Source organism: Heterocephalus glaber, unplaced genomic scaffold, assembly GCF_053883595.1.
Source record: "Heterocephalus glaber isolate CG9 unplaced genomic scaffold, H.glaber_assembly_v1.0 deba00001608, whole genome shotgun sequence".
Taxonomy (NCBI): Eukaryota; Metazoa; Chordata; class Mammalia; order Rodentia; family Bathyergidae; genus Heterocephalus; species Heterocephalus glaber.
Window position 1 is genome coordinate 15539124 of NW_028258379.1, and position 14943 is coordinate 15554066.

At 48.8% G+C, this 14943-nt stretch overlaps 1 protein-coding gene across 3 annotated transcripts in view; it reads left to right on the plus strand.

The window, feature by feature from the left end:
• The first annotated feature begins 6742 nt into the window (after nt 1-6742).
• The window catches only part of Jdp2 (Jun dimerization protein 2), a 48806-nt gene continuing 40605 nt past the window's right edge, over nt 6743-14943 (plus strand). The window contains exon 1 of one of the 3 annotated variants that reach the window (XM_087195410.1): nt 6743-7094. In XM_087195410.1, coding sequence (XP_087051536.1) covers nt 6842-7094 — 253 coding nt within the window. In that variant the 5' untranslated portion in view covers nt 6743-6841. Of the gene's footprint in view, nt 7095-7269; nt 7450-14943 lie in introns of those variants that run through there. The other 2 variants (XM_087195409.1, XM_004837167.3) reach the window with 2 other exon arrangements.

Below are 14943 nucleotides of genomic sequence, written 5' to 3' on the forward strand. Positions count from 1 at the left end.
ATCTGTTCAGTGAATATTGTTTAATTGCCAAGAACCCAGGTTGCTTTCAACATTAGCAAGGAAACAAGTAATTATTTCCTGGTCCCTGCCCATCGTTTATTTAAATATCTACTGAGTGCCAGCCATAAGCTCAGCACATGGTAGGTGTTATAAGATATGCCCCTATCACTAAGCAACTTCAAGTGTATTGCAATGACAATGCATATATGAAATAAGGAGAAAAATTTAAAACAGTATATGGTTAGATGTCAGAAGGAAAGAGCTACACAAGGCAAAAGAAGGAGAAATCATCATTGGTTTGACAGATTTGAGAAGGCCGTAACAATGGGGCTTGGGCTTGCAAGACCTATAAATGTTGATGGTTATAGTGACGATGAAGGTGCTGATGAATAGAGCCAGTTGTATTGTGCCCATAGCACGCTGCGGGTGTTGACATGGTGGTTTAAAATGAGCATGTTCTCATTTAATAGATGAGGAAACTAAGGTCCAGACTTCTTATGGAGGAGTCTGATCAATCTATAGCAACACTTTTGGGAGTGGAGGCACAGAGATTAAGAAGAAAGGAAAAAATAGAGAAGGGCTTCACCCGGCTCCAGGCAGCATTGTGGGTGATAGACGGAAACACTGTTGCATGTCTGACTCTCTACATTCTTTCATACATACTCTACACTCTCTCATACATATTCTTTTCCTTTTTCCAGAATGGAATGATTGAACCCAGGGCCTTTGCACTAAGCTATATCCTCAACCCCTTTGAGACAGGTCTTGCTACATCACTCAGTTGCCCAAGCTGGCCTCAAACTCTTGACATCCTCCTGCCTCAGCCTCCTAGAGTGCTGGAATTATAGGCACGCACCACCATGCCTGGCTACATTTTCAAATTATACTATTTCTTTTAAAAATAACTTGAGACCTCTTAATGATTCATCTGTAAAGTTGTAATGTACCTGCAAGATCTAAGCAAATATAACAAATTCATTTCAGGACTTGTTTCTGTGTTATACTTCACTATGCTGGCTACATATTTTGACTTTCCATGATAGTGGCAAAACCAGTATTAAGCGAAAGGAGTTTTGAGGAGCCTGGAGAGTCTATGATTGTGGCTTTTCTTTCTTTGATATTCCGAGAAGTCGTTTGTCTCCTAACTCCTTACTGCTTCGTATTTTCCCAGCTTATTATCAGCATCTCCTAAGACTGTGTCCTAGACCAGCTCCTCTTTCTCCATTTATTCATTAACTCAACACTTATTTGTTAATTACCTATGATTTGAAATTTCATAGGACTAAAACACCATTCTAAAGGAGTTTAGTAATTCTATCTATAATCCTGTTATCAACTTTTTTTTTTTTTTTTTTTTGGTACCAGGGATCGAACTCGGGGCCTTGCGCTTGCGCAGCAGGTGGCAAAACCACTGAGCTAAATCCCCAGCCCTCCTGTTATCAACTTTAAGGACCGCCTCTGTATGGACGATTTACACAATGCCAGCCCCAATATGAGTCTTTCATCCTCTCTCTGAGTTTTCGGGACATATTTTGAACCATAATATTCTGGGAGCAGAATGCATGAGGATTTCCCTAGATGGCTCAAGTCCTCATCTCTCCATTTTTTATGAATATCGTCCACTTTCCTGGGCCTCTCTGCTGTCATTCTTTGTTTTTTTTTTGGTACCAGGGATCAAACTCGGGTCCTTGTGCTTGCACAGCAGGTGGAGAAACTCTGCTGTCATTCTTTATGGGTGGGGATGGTATCTTCTTTTTGCTTTGCCTTCTCAATAAGGGTGGGGCAGGTTCTTAGCAAACATTCAAATGAGGTTATCTGTATAAATTATTTAAATAACTAACTGAACCCTAAGCTGTGAGAAGTTGTCTTTAGGTTTTCACAGAGAAGGAGAAGGATTTGACGGATGAGGCAAGAATAGAAACAGATAAAATTCTATGGTGTCGGTTCAGCATTCCTTTATAAGCTTGACTTTAGATCATGGCAATGTGTTGAATTAACATACGTGAATATATATACAAGTAGATGTGTGTACATACACTGTATATTCAAAGATTTGAGAAGAATTATGGGTTGGTAAAGGAAGGGCTTCTCTTCCAATAACTGCCAAGGAGAATTTTATAAAACCCATCTAAAGGTTTAAGAATAAGCCAGCACCTATAGAAATCCAGCTATCACTGGGAAAAGTCTAGCAATTTCTCTTTACTTCCTTAACACATTAAGGCTTTAAAGGGTGAAGAGACAGTAACTTCTCTGATTAAAATGCTGGGGCAGGTGGAGTTATGGAGAAGAGGAATATGTCAGATTTGAATTGTTCTTCTCAGCCCTCCTTTCTTTGGAGAACTTTCCAGTTATGGCTTGTATCTAGATGTCCCCCCCCAAAGACTCATAGATGAGGCTTTTCAGAGGTGTCTGGATCTAGGGTGTGTGGTATGGATCATGGTGCAATTCTAGGATTAAGGCTGCCCCACCCTGGGTGTGAGTGCAATGCGCCCTAAACTGTCAGAAGCCTGGATAAGATATAAGGGCCAGAAAGAGGCTCACTGGTTGTCGCTTACAGCTTGCTGCCTTCTGCCTGCCATGTATTTACTTGTATATATATTCACACGTTAATTTTTTTTTTTTTTTTGTACCGGAGATCAAGCTCAGGACCTTGTGATTTCGAGGCAGGCGATTGTGAGGCAGGCGGCAGCTCCACTGAGCTAAATCCCCAGACCCATATGTGAATTTTTTAAAAACTTTAAACCCGGCCGGGGATTTAGCTCAGTGGTTTCGCCATCTGCTGCGCAAGCGCAAGAACCCGAGTTCAATCCCCGGTACCAAAAAAAATAAACCAAAAAAACTTTAAACCCCCAGAGTTACTACCATGTAACTTCTCTCACCCTAGGAAAGAGTGTAGAAAGCCTCTTTTCTCTTGGTCTCTCATGACAGATGTTTGATCAAAGAAACAGCTGGAGGAAGAAATCACCATTATATGTCTCTCATTTACAGAATATAGTCTCAACTTCTTGTTTGATTTCATGATACCATCCTGCCTTTCATTTGAAGAATTCTCTATGGAACTGTTTTTGTTTTTTGTTTTAAGCAGATAAAACATCTGGGGTTTTTTGGTACTGGGGATCGAACTCGGGTCCTTGTGCTTGCGCAGCAGGCGGCAAAACTACTGAGCTAAATCCCCGCCCTAAAACATCTGTTTTTGAAAAAAATGATGATACCTCCTGGAACGTCACGGATACTTGAAAGACTGATTGGCTTTGTCTATAACAGAACTTGCAAAGTCAATTGCTTTCAGGGGCCAGGCAGGAGGCAGGCTGTATAAATGAATAAAGTAGGATAGGTGGAACTGTCAAACTAGGGCTTTAGATTCTACCTCAAGGGGATATCTTCTAGTGGATTCCAGCCCATCACTGCCATAAAGAGGAGCATGCTGTGGCAGATATTAATTTTTTACTCATTCCTGCTTCCCTTCTCCTCTGATACACAGGGTTACCAAGCTTCCTTACTTCTTTGAAATTAAGAATGGCCATGTGACTTGCTTTGGCTGATGAAATGCAAGCTAAAGTGGTGCAAGTCACTCCAGGAGAAATGATTTAACTGCTGATGTTTGGCCCTCTCTTCGTCTGCCATGGTGGCCATGCATGCATTTGTACAATACTGAGGTACAGTACTGAGGTACAGTACTGAGTCATCACCCATAGCACAGCTGTCCTGGAGAATCACTTAGATTCACTGTATCTCATATAAGTAAGAAGTAACCTTTCTTGTGTCAAGACACTGAGTTTTGGGGAACGTTTGTTACTGCAGCAAAACTTAGCCTATCTCCACTATTACATATGCCCATGTTGCTAGACTTTGATTTTTTCCAGAAAAGTTAAAAGTAAAGATTTTTTATCGTGAAATCTTTGATTTATTAAAAAAAAAAGGGTTTGGGGGCTGGGGATTTAGCTCAGTGGTTCCGCTGCCTGCCTCGCAAGTGCAAGGACCCAAGTTTGATCCCTGGTACCCTCCCCAAAAGAAGGGTTTGAGGCTGAGCTAACAAAGTCAAATTCTACTTGCCAGCTACTACAGATGATCCTTGACTTATGGCTCAACTTATGCTTTTTCAGTTTCATGATGGTATGAAAGCATGCACATAGGGCCATTCTATTTTTTGCTTTCAGTACAGTGTTTAATAAATTATTTGATTTTTTGTATTTTTTTTTTTTTCATACCAGGGATTGAACTCGGGTCCTTGCGCTTGCGCAGCAGGTGGCGAAACCACTGAGCTAAATCCCCAGCAATAAATTATTTGAGATTTGACATATTTGATACTTTATTATAAAAATAGAGTCTGTATTCTGTGACTTTGCCCAACTGTAGGGTATTGTAAGTGTTCTGAGTACAGTTATAGTAGCTAGGCTAAACTGCATTTGGTAGGTTAGGTGTACTAAATACATTCTGACTTAGTGGTATTTTCAACTTAGGACAAGTTTATCAGTATGTAACCTATTGTAAATTGAACAGCATCTGCAGTTTGAAACTTTGGTCTATACACTATAAGTAGAGAATGAAACAGTAATTCTGTCTGGATTCCCACAGTGCTAATAGACTGTGTCACTTAATTAGTTCTTAGCTACCCTTAGTCTTTCCATTCATTCATTTTTAAGTTATTCTTCCTAACTAGATGGGACAAGGGAGGAACCGTGTCTTGAACTCTGTGCCACTCATAGGCACATAACAGATTTTCAGTAAAAACTAGTATAAAGATTAGTAGGGTTGGTTGATTGCTCATAACTATCACTTCCTCCTTGGTATTGATAGTTCCTTTAGTTCTGGGGAATTAATTATTTTAGTTCATCATTTCACTTTTTCCTCTTTGGAAAGAGCTTGAGAATCACTGATGTCCATTAAACTTTTAAAACAAAGTAGTCAAAATAAGACAGATAGAAAAGCTAGTTATTAACAAGGACTTTTCTGGTAGCAAGTTATAGGAATCCTAAATTCAAGCTGCCTCAAGTAAAGCGTAACTTACTGATTCCTTTTACCCAAAATTCCAGAGGTAAAGACGATGGCTGGCGTGGCTGGACTGAGACTACGTCACTGGCCCTCCATCCACCTTTCCCACCAGGGCTCCTCTCGCACTAACTTCACTCTCAGTAGGCCCCTTTCATGTGGTAGCTTGTGGCCATTTCTGCTTCTGGCTGCTTCTCTTCCCAGTAGATCCATAAAATTCCTAGTTTCATTAGCTTCACATGAGAAGCATGACAATATCTGAGTCAGCCCACTGGCCAGGGGTAGGTGTCTTAATCAGGACTTTTTTGGTTGCAAGGGACAGGAAATCTAAATTCAAACTGCCTCAGAGCAGGCCACTGTTGTCCTTAAAAGCCAAAAATGGATCGGTTGTACCTGGCAGTTGTGGAGAAAAGCAGGCCATGTCTACACAAAGAAGCCAGTTTATGGCCTTGCCCTCCAGCCACTCCTGGAGGCAGCGACTACTGAGGGGTCTGGCAGGGGGTGGGGGGAGGGGTGGGAGTGTGGCTGGAAGGAGGTCTTCAGCTCTGTTTGCAGAACATCCCATATAAAATTGAAAAACATCCATATCAAATAACAGGGGAGACCTAATGGATACTACAGGGAGATGGAAGGGGCTAAAGACCTCCAGTCACCCCTAGGTGCCATCCTTGTAAGTCTATTTAATTGGGAGAAAGCAAAGGCCCAGTAGGACTCCCAGGGGCCCACCCAAGGCCCAAAGCAGGCCCTGGAGAAGACCCGCTCTAACCACACACGTTAATTATTAGTCCCTGCACGTAGATCAGTTTCACTTTTCAAAGTCCCAGCAGAAAGTAATATTGCCCCTGTTCAGTGTTTTCTTCCCTATAAATGTCCAGAGCCTGGTCATGTGGGAGAAACATCACAAGGCACTTTCATAGAACCCGGCTTTGATTTTCGTGCTCTCGTAAAGGTATGGTTGGCCTTTCTGGGGCTGGGAGTCATGTTCTTCCACAAGATGATCACATTACTAGTTTCCCATGCATGTTCTTTTAGGGCTTTAATGTCTTCTTTCGTACACCAGTGTTGTGAGGGAGGATGCTTAGGACGATGGTGAAAATGGACAGGCAATGTCATCAGAACATGGTCGGTCTTTGCACAAGAAAAGATTTCAGGAGACAGCATGTGGGGCTTGGCTCCTGTGCTCAAATGTGTGTGGTGCCTTGCTTCTTTCACTCTGAGTGCCTGCTCTCCAAGGAGGCATGAACCTTTTCTTTCACTTCCTTTCTGCTGTGGGTGATGATCTGCCTTCACTCTGAGAAGGAGGCCAGAGGTCGCGGAGGAGTACAAGCATCACCATGCCTACCTGGTGTAAGCAGCGGCTGGGTGGGCACGTGGGGTGTGCGGAGGCAGGAAGGAGATGCCTGCGGTGGTGCCACAGAGTCAGGTGCCGCGTCTGTGCCTGAGGGCTCTGTCTTCGCCTTTGCAGAGTGGAGGGCATTGTGGCTGTCACATTCCCTCTGGAGTCTCCTTTACCAGTTCCCTGTCTAGGAGGACGGGAGGAGACAGAGGAGCTGGCCCTCGCAGTCTTACTGGGGAGGAAGCCCTTCGGGGTCTGTCAGTGGAAAGAAAGAGCCAGCCTGCTAGAGAAGGGCAAAGAGCTGTGGGTGAACCTGGGCCAGCCACAGCGGCGGCCCCAGGCAGCAGCCCTAGAGGAGGGGGTCTGTGATGGCCAGATAGAGGTCCCTACGTGCCTTAATCCTCTGCCCATCCTTAGCAGGTTTGGGAGATCACCTCCTCAAGTGTTCACGGATGCAGCCGTGCTGAAACCTTCTCTCTTCCCTGCCTTTGGAGGAAAGCGCCCAGGACAAGGAAGATGGTTCAACACAAGCGCTGCTGCTCGAAGGGGCTCCGGACTTGTCGCCCCGCCACCTTCCCGGCGCTACCGTCTCAGGGCGGCGGAGCGCGGGGGATGCTCTTACATAACCGCTCTCCGCGTCCTGCTTCCTCGCGCGCTCTTGCGCCGCGGGGTGGAAGCGCGGGGGGCCGCGGAGGAGCCCGGGCCGGCGCGCCGGGGCCCGGGCCGGCCCTGCGGGCGGAGGAGCGCGCCGGAGGCGGGGGCGGCGAAGGTCAGTGGGTGTGAAGCACCGGCTCCACACCCCCTCCTCCCTGTCCCCTCCTTCCCTTCCTCTCCGTCCCCTCTGACGTCTGGAGCTGGCAGCCCCGCCGGTTCCGCATTCCCGACCCCTCCCCGCCGCCCAGGGGCCGCTATATAGCCGGGGCTGATGCAACCCGTCCCGCCACCCGCCACAGCCTGCGGGAGGGACGCTCGGCGGCCGCTGCAGAGGCGGCAGGGCTGGCGCCGCAGCGGCTCCCGGGCCGGGACAGGCCTGGGCACCGGGCGGCAGCTGTACGGGGCGAGCACGGCGCCTGCAGCCGGGCCCGGGTCCCGGGCGCGCCGCCTCTGCGCACAGCTTCTGCACGGTGGGTGCCAGGGAGCGCGGGGCGCCAGGCGGGCCGGGCGGGGGCGCAGGGCACCTGGGCGGCCACCCCTGCTTGGACTCCGTGCCCAGCGGCGCCGGGCGGCTCCTGCAGCCCCGGGAGCGCGAGCGGGTGGCCTCCCGAGGGTTCCCGGCCCAGGACGGCAGGCTCCGTCCGTTCCTGGGGCAGCCGGGGCGCTCCCTCCTTCCCCCTCCGCCTCTCCCCCGTGCGCCTCCAGGGAGGTGCCGGGGAAGGCGGGGTGAGCTGGGAGAACTGTCCGGGGAGCGGGCCGTGAGAGTGGGGGTGGGGGGAGTATGACAAGGACCTGCTGGCTAGTCTTGTCCCCGCCGCTGCCTCCCTCGCAGGGAGGAAGCGCGCTCCCGGAGGACTTGGAGGAGGTGTTGAGAAAGGCTGGGGTTTTGAGCCGGTGAAGAGGGCTTCTCTTGGGGCCATTGCCCGGGGATCCTGATTTGGCAGGGAGCCTCGGGGTGGCCCGGGTCCCCATTGCGCACCCGTCTGTCTCTCATGCCAGGTTACATAAGGAAGAAGGCTGACTTTAGGTAACCAGCTCAGTTTCGAAGGCTTCCTTCTGCTCCTCTCCTCAGAGGAGGCTGGACCTTCCACCTGGACCCCAGGGTGGCAGAGCCAGGCTTTGCCTGGGTCCCTGGAGCTACTGGGAAGTCCGGGAGGCCTTTTTTGCAGGACTGGGTGGGCTATACGTGGGGCTAGAGATCGGAGGCGCTAGTGGAAGGGGAAATCAACAGAGCCCTTGGGTCAGCTGCAGTTGGAAGATTGCTTGACCTTTGCCCAGCATGCAGCCTTCCCAAGTGGAAGCCAGGGTGTGGGGCCCTGGCCTGATCCAGGTGCTCAGGTCTGTGTCTCAAAGAGATTGGCACTGTGTGGGTGTGTACACCCGAGTTGAATCCTGGTCCTCTCTTCCCAGGGCCTTCGTTTGAGGAGCATGGGAAGCTGTGAAGGACTGAACTGTGTCTGGGTACCCACTTGTCCTTTAAAGCCTGCAAGCACTGTGTTCCTCTCCCTTCCCCCAGCCTCTGTTCCCTGAGGGTTTAAAAAAACGCCTCCCATTGCTTTCACCCTTTGCTGCAAATCTGGCTGCAGCTTGGATGGAAGACTTATCTTCCCTTGCAGGTTTCTAGGGGAGAGTTTAATCAGGTATCAGGTGTGAGCACAGCTTTGATTTTATAGAAACTTGAGGTGCAGGGAAGAGAAGCAAGATCTATTCTCATGCTTCTGGGTGGTTGAGGTTTTGCCTTGCTTGGAGTGGGGAGGATGGCTTTCTCAAAGACTCTTCTGTTCCCCTTCTGCTTTGGCTTCGGTTCAGAGGAGCAAGCAGCTCCAGAATCTTCCGAAGAGCTGGGTGCTGTGTGATTTGAAGACCTGCTGGCCGGCTTGCGTGAGGGGTTTTCTGTGTTTTCTAGATTGCTTGCAGCCACTTCCAAGGAGATGTGTCCATGGTGGTGAGGATGTCCCCTAGGAAAGACATGGTACAAGTCTCCCACTCATCACTGCCAGCTTTGGTAGCCAGCAGGGAACACTCCTCCTGTCTCCCTGGACCTGTTGTTCTCTCTCCCACCTGTTTGTGGGTTGTGTGGCATCTTTTCCAGCCTGCAGAATCCTCCTCTGGGCCTTGCCTGTCCCGGGGCTACTGGTGTGGCAATGGTGCCCCACTCTCGCTTTGCCCTCCTCCCACCATCTTGCTTTCCAGCTCCACTCTGGAAAGGAAAGGGCCAACACAGGCTCTAGGCTGGCCTGCTCTGTATTCATTCAGCCCCAGCTCAACGCACGCAATCAGAGCCAGGGCTGAGGGCAAGCTACATTCTTTTCTGCTTTTCTGCTGCAGGATGCAGTTTGCTTTTTTCCATGAGAATGAATTATGCTTGAAACCCAAAATAGGAGGAAGAGAAAAATAGAGTGAGTGTGAATGGGTACGTGTGTACCCACATACCTATATAGGCAGGGGGAGAGCAGCAGGCACATTATTTTTCCCTTTTCCTTTAATTAAGGCTCTGTGGAGGTGTGCTGGAAAACAGAGGGTCTCCTGTGCCTTTGAGGAGGGTGAGAACACTGTTTTGGCTTCGGCCCGGGCCATATGCAGCGTTTGGTGGCCAATGAAACTGGGCCTGGCTCGTTCTGTTGCTTGTCTTGGCAGTCAGTTCCTTAGCTTGTGTTACCAGCTCTGGAACTTGGGGGCTGCCAAGCTCCGTGTGCCTCTGTGTGTGTGTGTGTGTGTGTGTGTGTGTGTGTGTGTGCACGCGCACTCCTGTGTGTGTGTGGTTTGGCCTCCCGAAACTCAGCAGAGACAAATGCCTTAGTGACCCAGGCTTGGAATTTTTAGGCTGTTTCGTTACACTTATTGCTGACTGTGGGAGGCCTGGCCAGAGCCACCGTTTTGGATTTTTTCTTTTTGTAAGTTTAGTTTTTTGCTGCAACCTATAGGTTAGATTCAGTTATTGCACTCCATTTCCAAAACTTGAGCTGGTCAGTGACATTTTTTTTTTTAAAAAAAGGACCAGTGCAGTCATCACACATTGTGTGTGTCCGAGTCCTGTATTGTACTCTTAGCCCCTGTCAGCAAGGAACAGCACCGAGCTGAGCTGAGGCAGGAAGACAAGAGAGAAAGCTTGTCTGGTGCTAGCACCTTCCCAATTTCTTCTCCTGCCTCAGAATACAGATTCCTGGTAAAAAGGAATTCAGGTCATTTATTGAGCACCTATATGGGGCAGAGTACAAAGCTGGGTTTATGGGCAGGGCCTTGTTGGAAGCATTTCTGCGGTCTCCAGAGAAGAGCAGGAGTCTGCTGGAGGAAGGTTACAGGTCCTTTGTGGCTGGGACAGCTGTGCAGGAATCACGCCTGCTGGCACACAGTGGCTTCTCCAGGACCCCAGTGACCCTCTGTCTTTTTAGGAAGGCCTGAAGCGTTGCCCCTTTCAGGCAGCATAGGGACAGCAGATTGATGGACACAGAAGATGCTGGCCCCGTGCATCTGGAACAGGGCTAGACACCCAGGCTGGCGGCAGTGCACTGCGCTCAGTGAGCTATGCCGCTGTATTCCGGCCTGCGGGGTGGAGGAACCTTAGAAGAAATCAAGGCAGAGTGCAGGTGCTGGTGTTCTCTACACTTTCCTTCCCTCACCTGTGTGCTTGGTACCTGTCTAGATGTAGGGTGGCCTTGGCTTCTTGGGGTCTAGGGCTGGAAGTGGGAAAGGAGAGGCTCCTCTGGGGAGAATCCTTTTCATGGCTCTAGGAAAGGGAGATCATTGTTAAATGGGAACAATCCAGAAGAGACTTTGAGGGTCATGTAGTACTAATGTCTCTGCAGGAAGGAAGGTCCTGTGATTACATTGACTACACTCATCATGTGCAGGCGCTGTTCCAGGTACTTTCCAAATATTAACTAATTTAATCCTCTTGGCAACCTTACTGGGAAAATGACATTATAATTTTACAGTTGAGGAAAGTAAGCACAGAGAGGTTAGGGAACTTGTCCAAGGTCACACAGCTAGTAAGGGACAGTGAAATGTATACTCAGACCATCTGTCTTTAAAACTTCCCCTCACCTGCTTGTCGATCTTGGGGACGTCCTTCTGAAGAGGACCTTCTGCTGCTTGGGCAGTAGCCTTCCCAGGGCCCAGCTCCCAGGCCTCCCACTTCCCACTTTTGCATACTCTGCATTGCTGGCCGGCTGCCCTCGACTCTTAACCTATTCTTGCTCATGTGTCTTGCCCATTCACTCCATAGCCCGCCGTCACTTTCCAACACCTCATCTTAACGCCAGCCTTGAGCCTGAGGCCGTCTGCACCCACACGCACACTCAGGGCAGCTGCTACCTGGAGGGGGGCTCCCCTTCTCAAAGAGGCCTGGGGTTTTACAGCCTCCTTTAAAAGCCATGAACAGAAAGTTCATGATATAGCTCCTAAGTTTCTCTTTTAATCTGTCCCTTTTCTAAGAGCTATTTTTGTTATTCCCGATGAAGATGCTGATAATAAGAATAACCCTGTGCAAGTGTGACCCGTCTAAGCAAACTGCTTGTAGACTCTCCCATTAAAAGTAGGCTTAGCTTTGCATACAGTAAACCAAAGGAAAAAATAAGAGAGAACTAGCCGCATGAGTTACCTCTATCTTTTATTCTTTGGTTGAAATACTCTTGGTGTTAATATCTCCTGGTAGATATTTTTTTGAACTTGAAATGCTTTGTGGCTTTTCTTCTGCTTGTACAGTGCAGCACCAACTGTGTCCTTACGGTCCCCAAGAAAGTCAGAGCAGAGTGATACAGATAGCAGATCTTTTCCTCAAGTTCTTTCCACTCGAATCGATCTGGCCCTGGTTTGTTATAAGCTGGATTTTAGGGAGCTGCATCAACTCAACCGTAATCTTAGGCTCAGCTACAGCTCGGGGTCCACTGTGACCTTCGGAAGGCTTTTCGTCTTATTTGTGCCTGGCTTGTCAGAACCCGTCTTGGACTTGTGCATTCCCTAGCTTTTCTTCACTGGCTAGCTTCCCATTTATTCCTGGTCAGTGTCCCAAATTGCCAAAGTCTCTTTGTATTCTGGGCCTATATTTTTGATATGTATTTCATTTCCCAGTTTTGGTATTTTGCCAATGCACAGCGATTGCTCTGTATGCATCTATTACGTATGGAGACATGGTGGGTGTTTATCTGACTGTTAGACCTCCTGGGGCCTGCAGGGAAAAAACCTCTAGGTTCCTCTCCTAAAGAGTTTAGTGTATAGCTCTCTTTTTCCACTAAATTGTTTCCGTACGGAACATCCAGTCTGGGAGATGACTTCACCTCTTGTCATCTTTCCTATGTCTTCCTTGAAGTGGGTAAGTTCCTTCTGGCTGTTATTGGGTCCCTGCCACCATGGAGCCCCACTTTTATGGAGCTGTAAATCATTTGAAATTGTTCTATTTTTCAAATGACTGAAGTTGCTGTTCAGCCTTAGATGGCCAGCTATCTCTTTGCAGTAAGTGAGGATCCAATTAGAAAGGCAGCAGCTCTGCTCCTCCACCTTCTCCCCTCCCCCAGAGACAGCTGGGATGACTTCTCACTGGTGAATGTCAGTCCTGCGGGTTGTCTCCGAGGAATGGCATGTGTTAAGGACTTTGTGGTTTGTATCTGAGCAGTTAGGGGCTCCCTTGCAGGGGAAGGAAAGACAGGAAGATTTTTGCTTCTACAAAGGAGAGCCTGGTGCCTGGTTGCCTGGGGGAGGCTTGGCACTGGGATAGGTTTACAGGGGTACAGGAATTGCAAGGATTTAGGGGCTGCTACTACGAAGGGTGGCTATCCCTTGGGGAGGGGTCCCCAGTAGCAGAAAATTCGTTATATTTTGGGAGCATTTGTTCTCGCCTCATTTATACCATCTGCATGAAGATAAACAGAAGCTGCAAGCAGGCTATCGTTCCTGGAACAGAACAGGGTCTGGCTTCCATCTCCAGAGATGGTTTAGACGGGGAAACGTATGGAAGCCTCTTCGGTATTTTTCCTGGGTTTACTGTAGGAAGGAAGAACCTGGAGGCAATAACAAGCTTCTAAGTTTCCAGAGACAGATCCTAACCCACTTGCTGAATTTTGCTCTGCTGTGAATTTGTTATTAGTTGTTAATTCATTCATTCATTGTGACAAGTATTTCTTCATTGCCCTTTCTGTGCTAGACAGGAAGCTGGGCACTGGGGTCACCCAAATAACCAACCTGACTGCTGTCTCCCCCTAAAATCACCTTTCTGCTTGCCAGGGGGTGGTGTGGCTGGGCCCAGGCACAGCTTTGCTGTACCAGAGCGGGTCCTTATACTGGTTGCTTTCCTGTCCTCTCTGGAGGAGGGTCAGGGAGATGGGCAGCCCATGCAGAGTACCCTGGAGCTGTCTCCTGGCATGGCAGCCACAGCCCTGTTTGTGTTGCAGGCCCAGCATTGGAGGGTAGAAGGGTGGCTCCCTCACTAACCTTGGATGCTGGAGGACCACAACCTGCTGAAAAGCCCTGTGTAAAGTGGCGCTGGGGGCTGTTTCTATCTGGGCCCCGACTCAGGCCATCATGGGTTCTTCAGGGAACTTCCTGAACCTGAGTCTTTGTAGGAGGTCTTCGTCCGAGACAGTGACCATCTGCTCTGGGCTCATGTGGGAAAGTCCATCCTCAGAAGATCCTTCTTTCTGCTGTACACGTTCACACCTCTTGGACCCCAAGAGGAGAAACACAAAAAGGACAGGGTGCTAAAATCCAGGTGCCAAACCTCTAGCCTTGGTTCTGTTCTTCTCTAGTTGTGTGACCTTGGGGAAGTCATTTAACCTCTCTGAGCTTCATTTGCCTCACATGCAAAATGAGGATGTGGTTTGGATGAGCACAGGGCCACCCCCAGCTCTGAGATGATCACTCGATATGAATGAGTCTGAGGTCCTTTTCTGAGGGGACTCTGAGGGCTAAGGAGGGTTAGAAAGTATGTGGGGTGTGGGGGTGCCCAGGGGAACAGAGATAGAGTAGGTGAGGCACAGCTGAAAGGACCTGGCAGCACCAAAGAACTACAAGCAGAGGGAAGGATGGGCAGAGGCTGTGTGTGTGCCAAGGATGGATGGCAGTCACAGTGTCCATTCCTAGGCACCTTTCTTTAAACAAAATGACATTTGAGATTTGGTAGAAGCCTTTGTGGCTTGAGGATGCAAATTACTCGTGTGACACCCCCCACTCCCCGCCCCTCTGCCACAAAGTGCAAAACTGATTAAGAACCAGGCCTAAGACTTGGCTAGGGAACCAGATGCCACCCTTGAAAATAAAATGGAGAATGTGGCTGTGCTGGTGGCACCAGTGGGCTCCTTGTTGAGTCACTTTGTTGAATTCTAGACCTGAGGACCTGAAGAAGGGGAGGGGATGAGTCACCCACTAGAGCCACTTCCATTATGAGGACAGCATGACCATAGGAACAGGTTAACTCTGCCCAGCAGAGAGGCATGGCCTAGTGGACATCACGTCTCCCGTTTGCCAAATACACCCTTCTCCATGAAAGGTAACAGGTTGAGAAGGAAGGATAGGTCAAAGGTTTCCCCTGGGGATCTCTAGGACAGTGAGGTTTTGATTTTTATGGCCCTGTGCTGACAGGAAGAGGGAGAAATGATTTCTTTTGCCGTACTGGAATACTTGAGTAGTTTTAGACTAGGAGGCTCCTAACAAGGCTACTTTTAAGCTGTTCATGCCTACCTTCCCCGTGCCTGGGCCCTCAGAGGAGCTGGTCACCAAGTGGATGGATGGATGGATGGATGGATGGATGGATGGATGGATGGATTGATGGCTGGATGAGTGGATGGGTGGAGGGATGGATAGATAGATGGCTGGGTGGGTAGGAGTCCTTTGAGGAACTAGATGCGTCCAGATTTATTGGCAGACAAGCTTTCTTTTATTTACCAATCATCTGTGCCTTGAAAACAATGGCAAGCTTTTACCCATGAGTTTCCTCCAGTGAAGGCAGGGAGGAAGTAAGAATTCCTGTGATG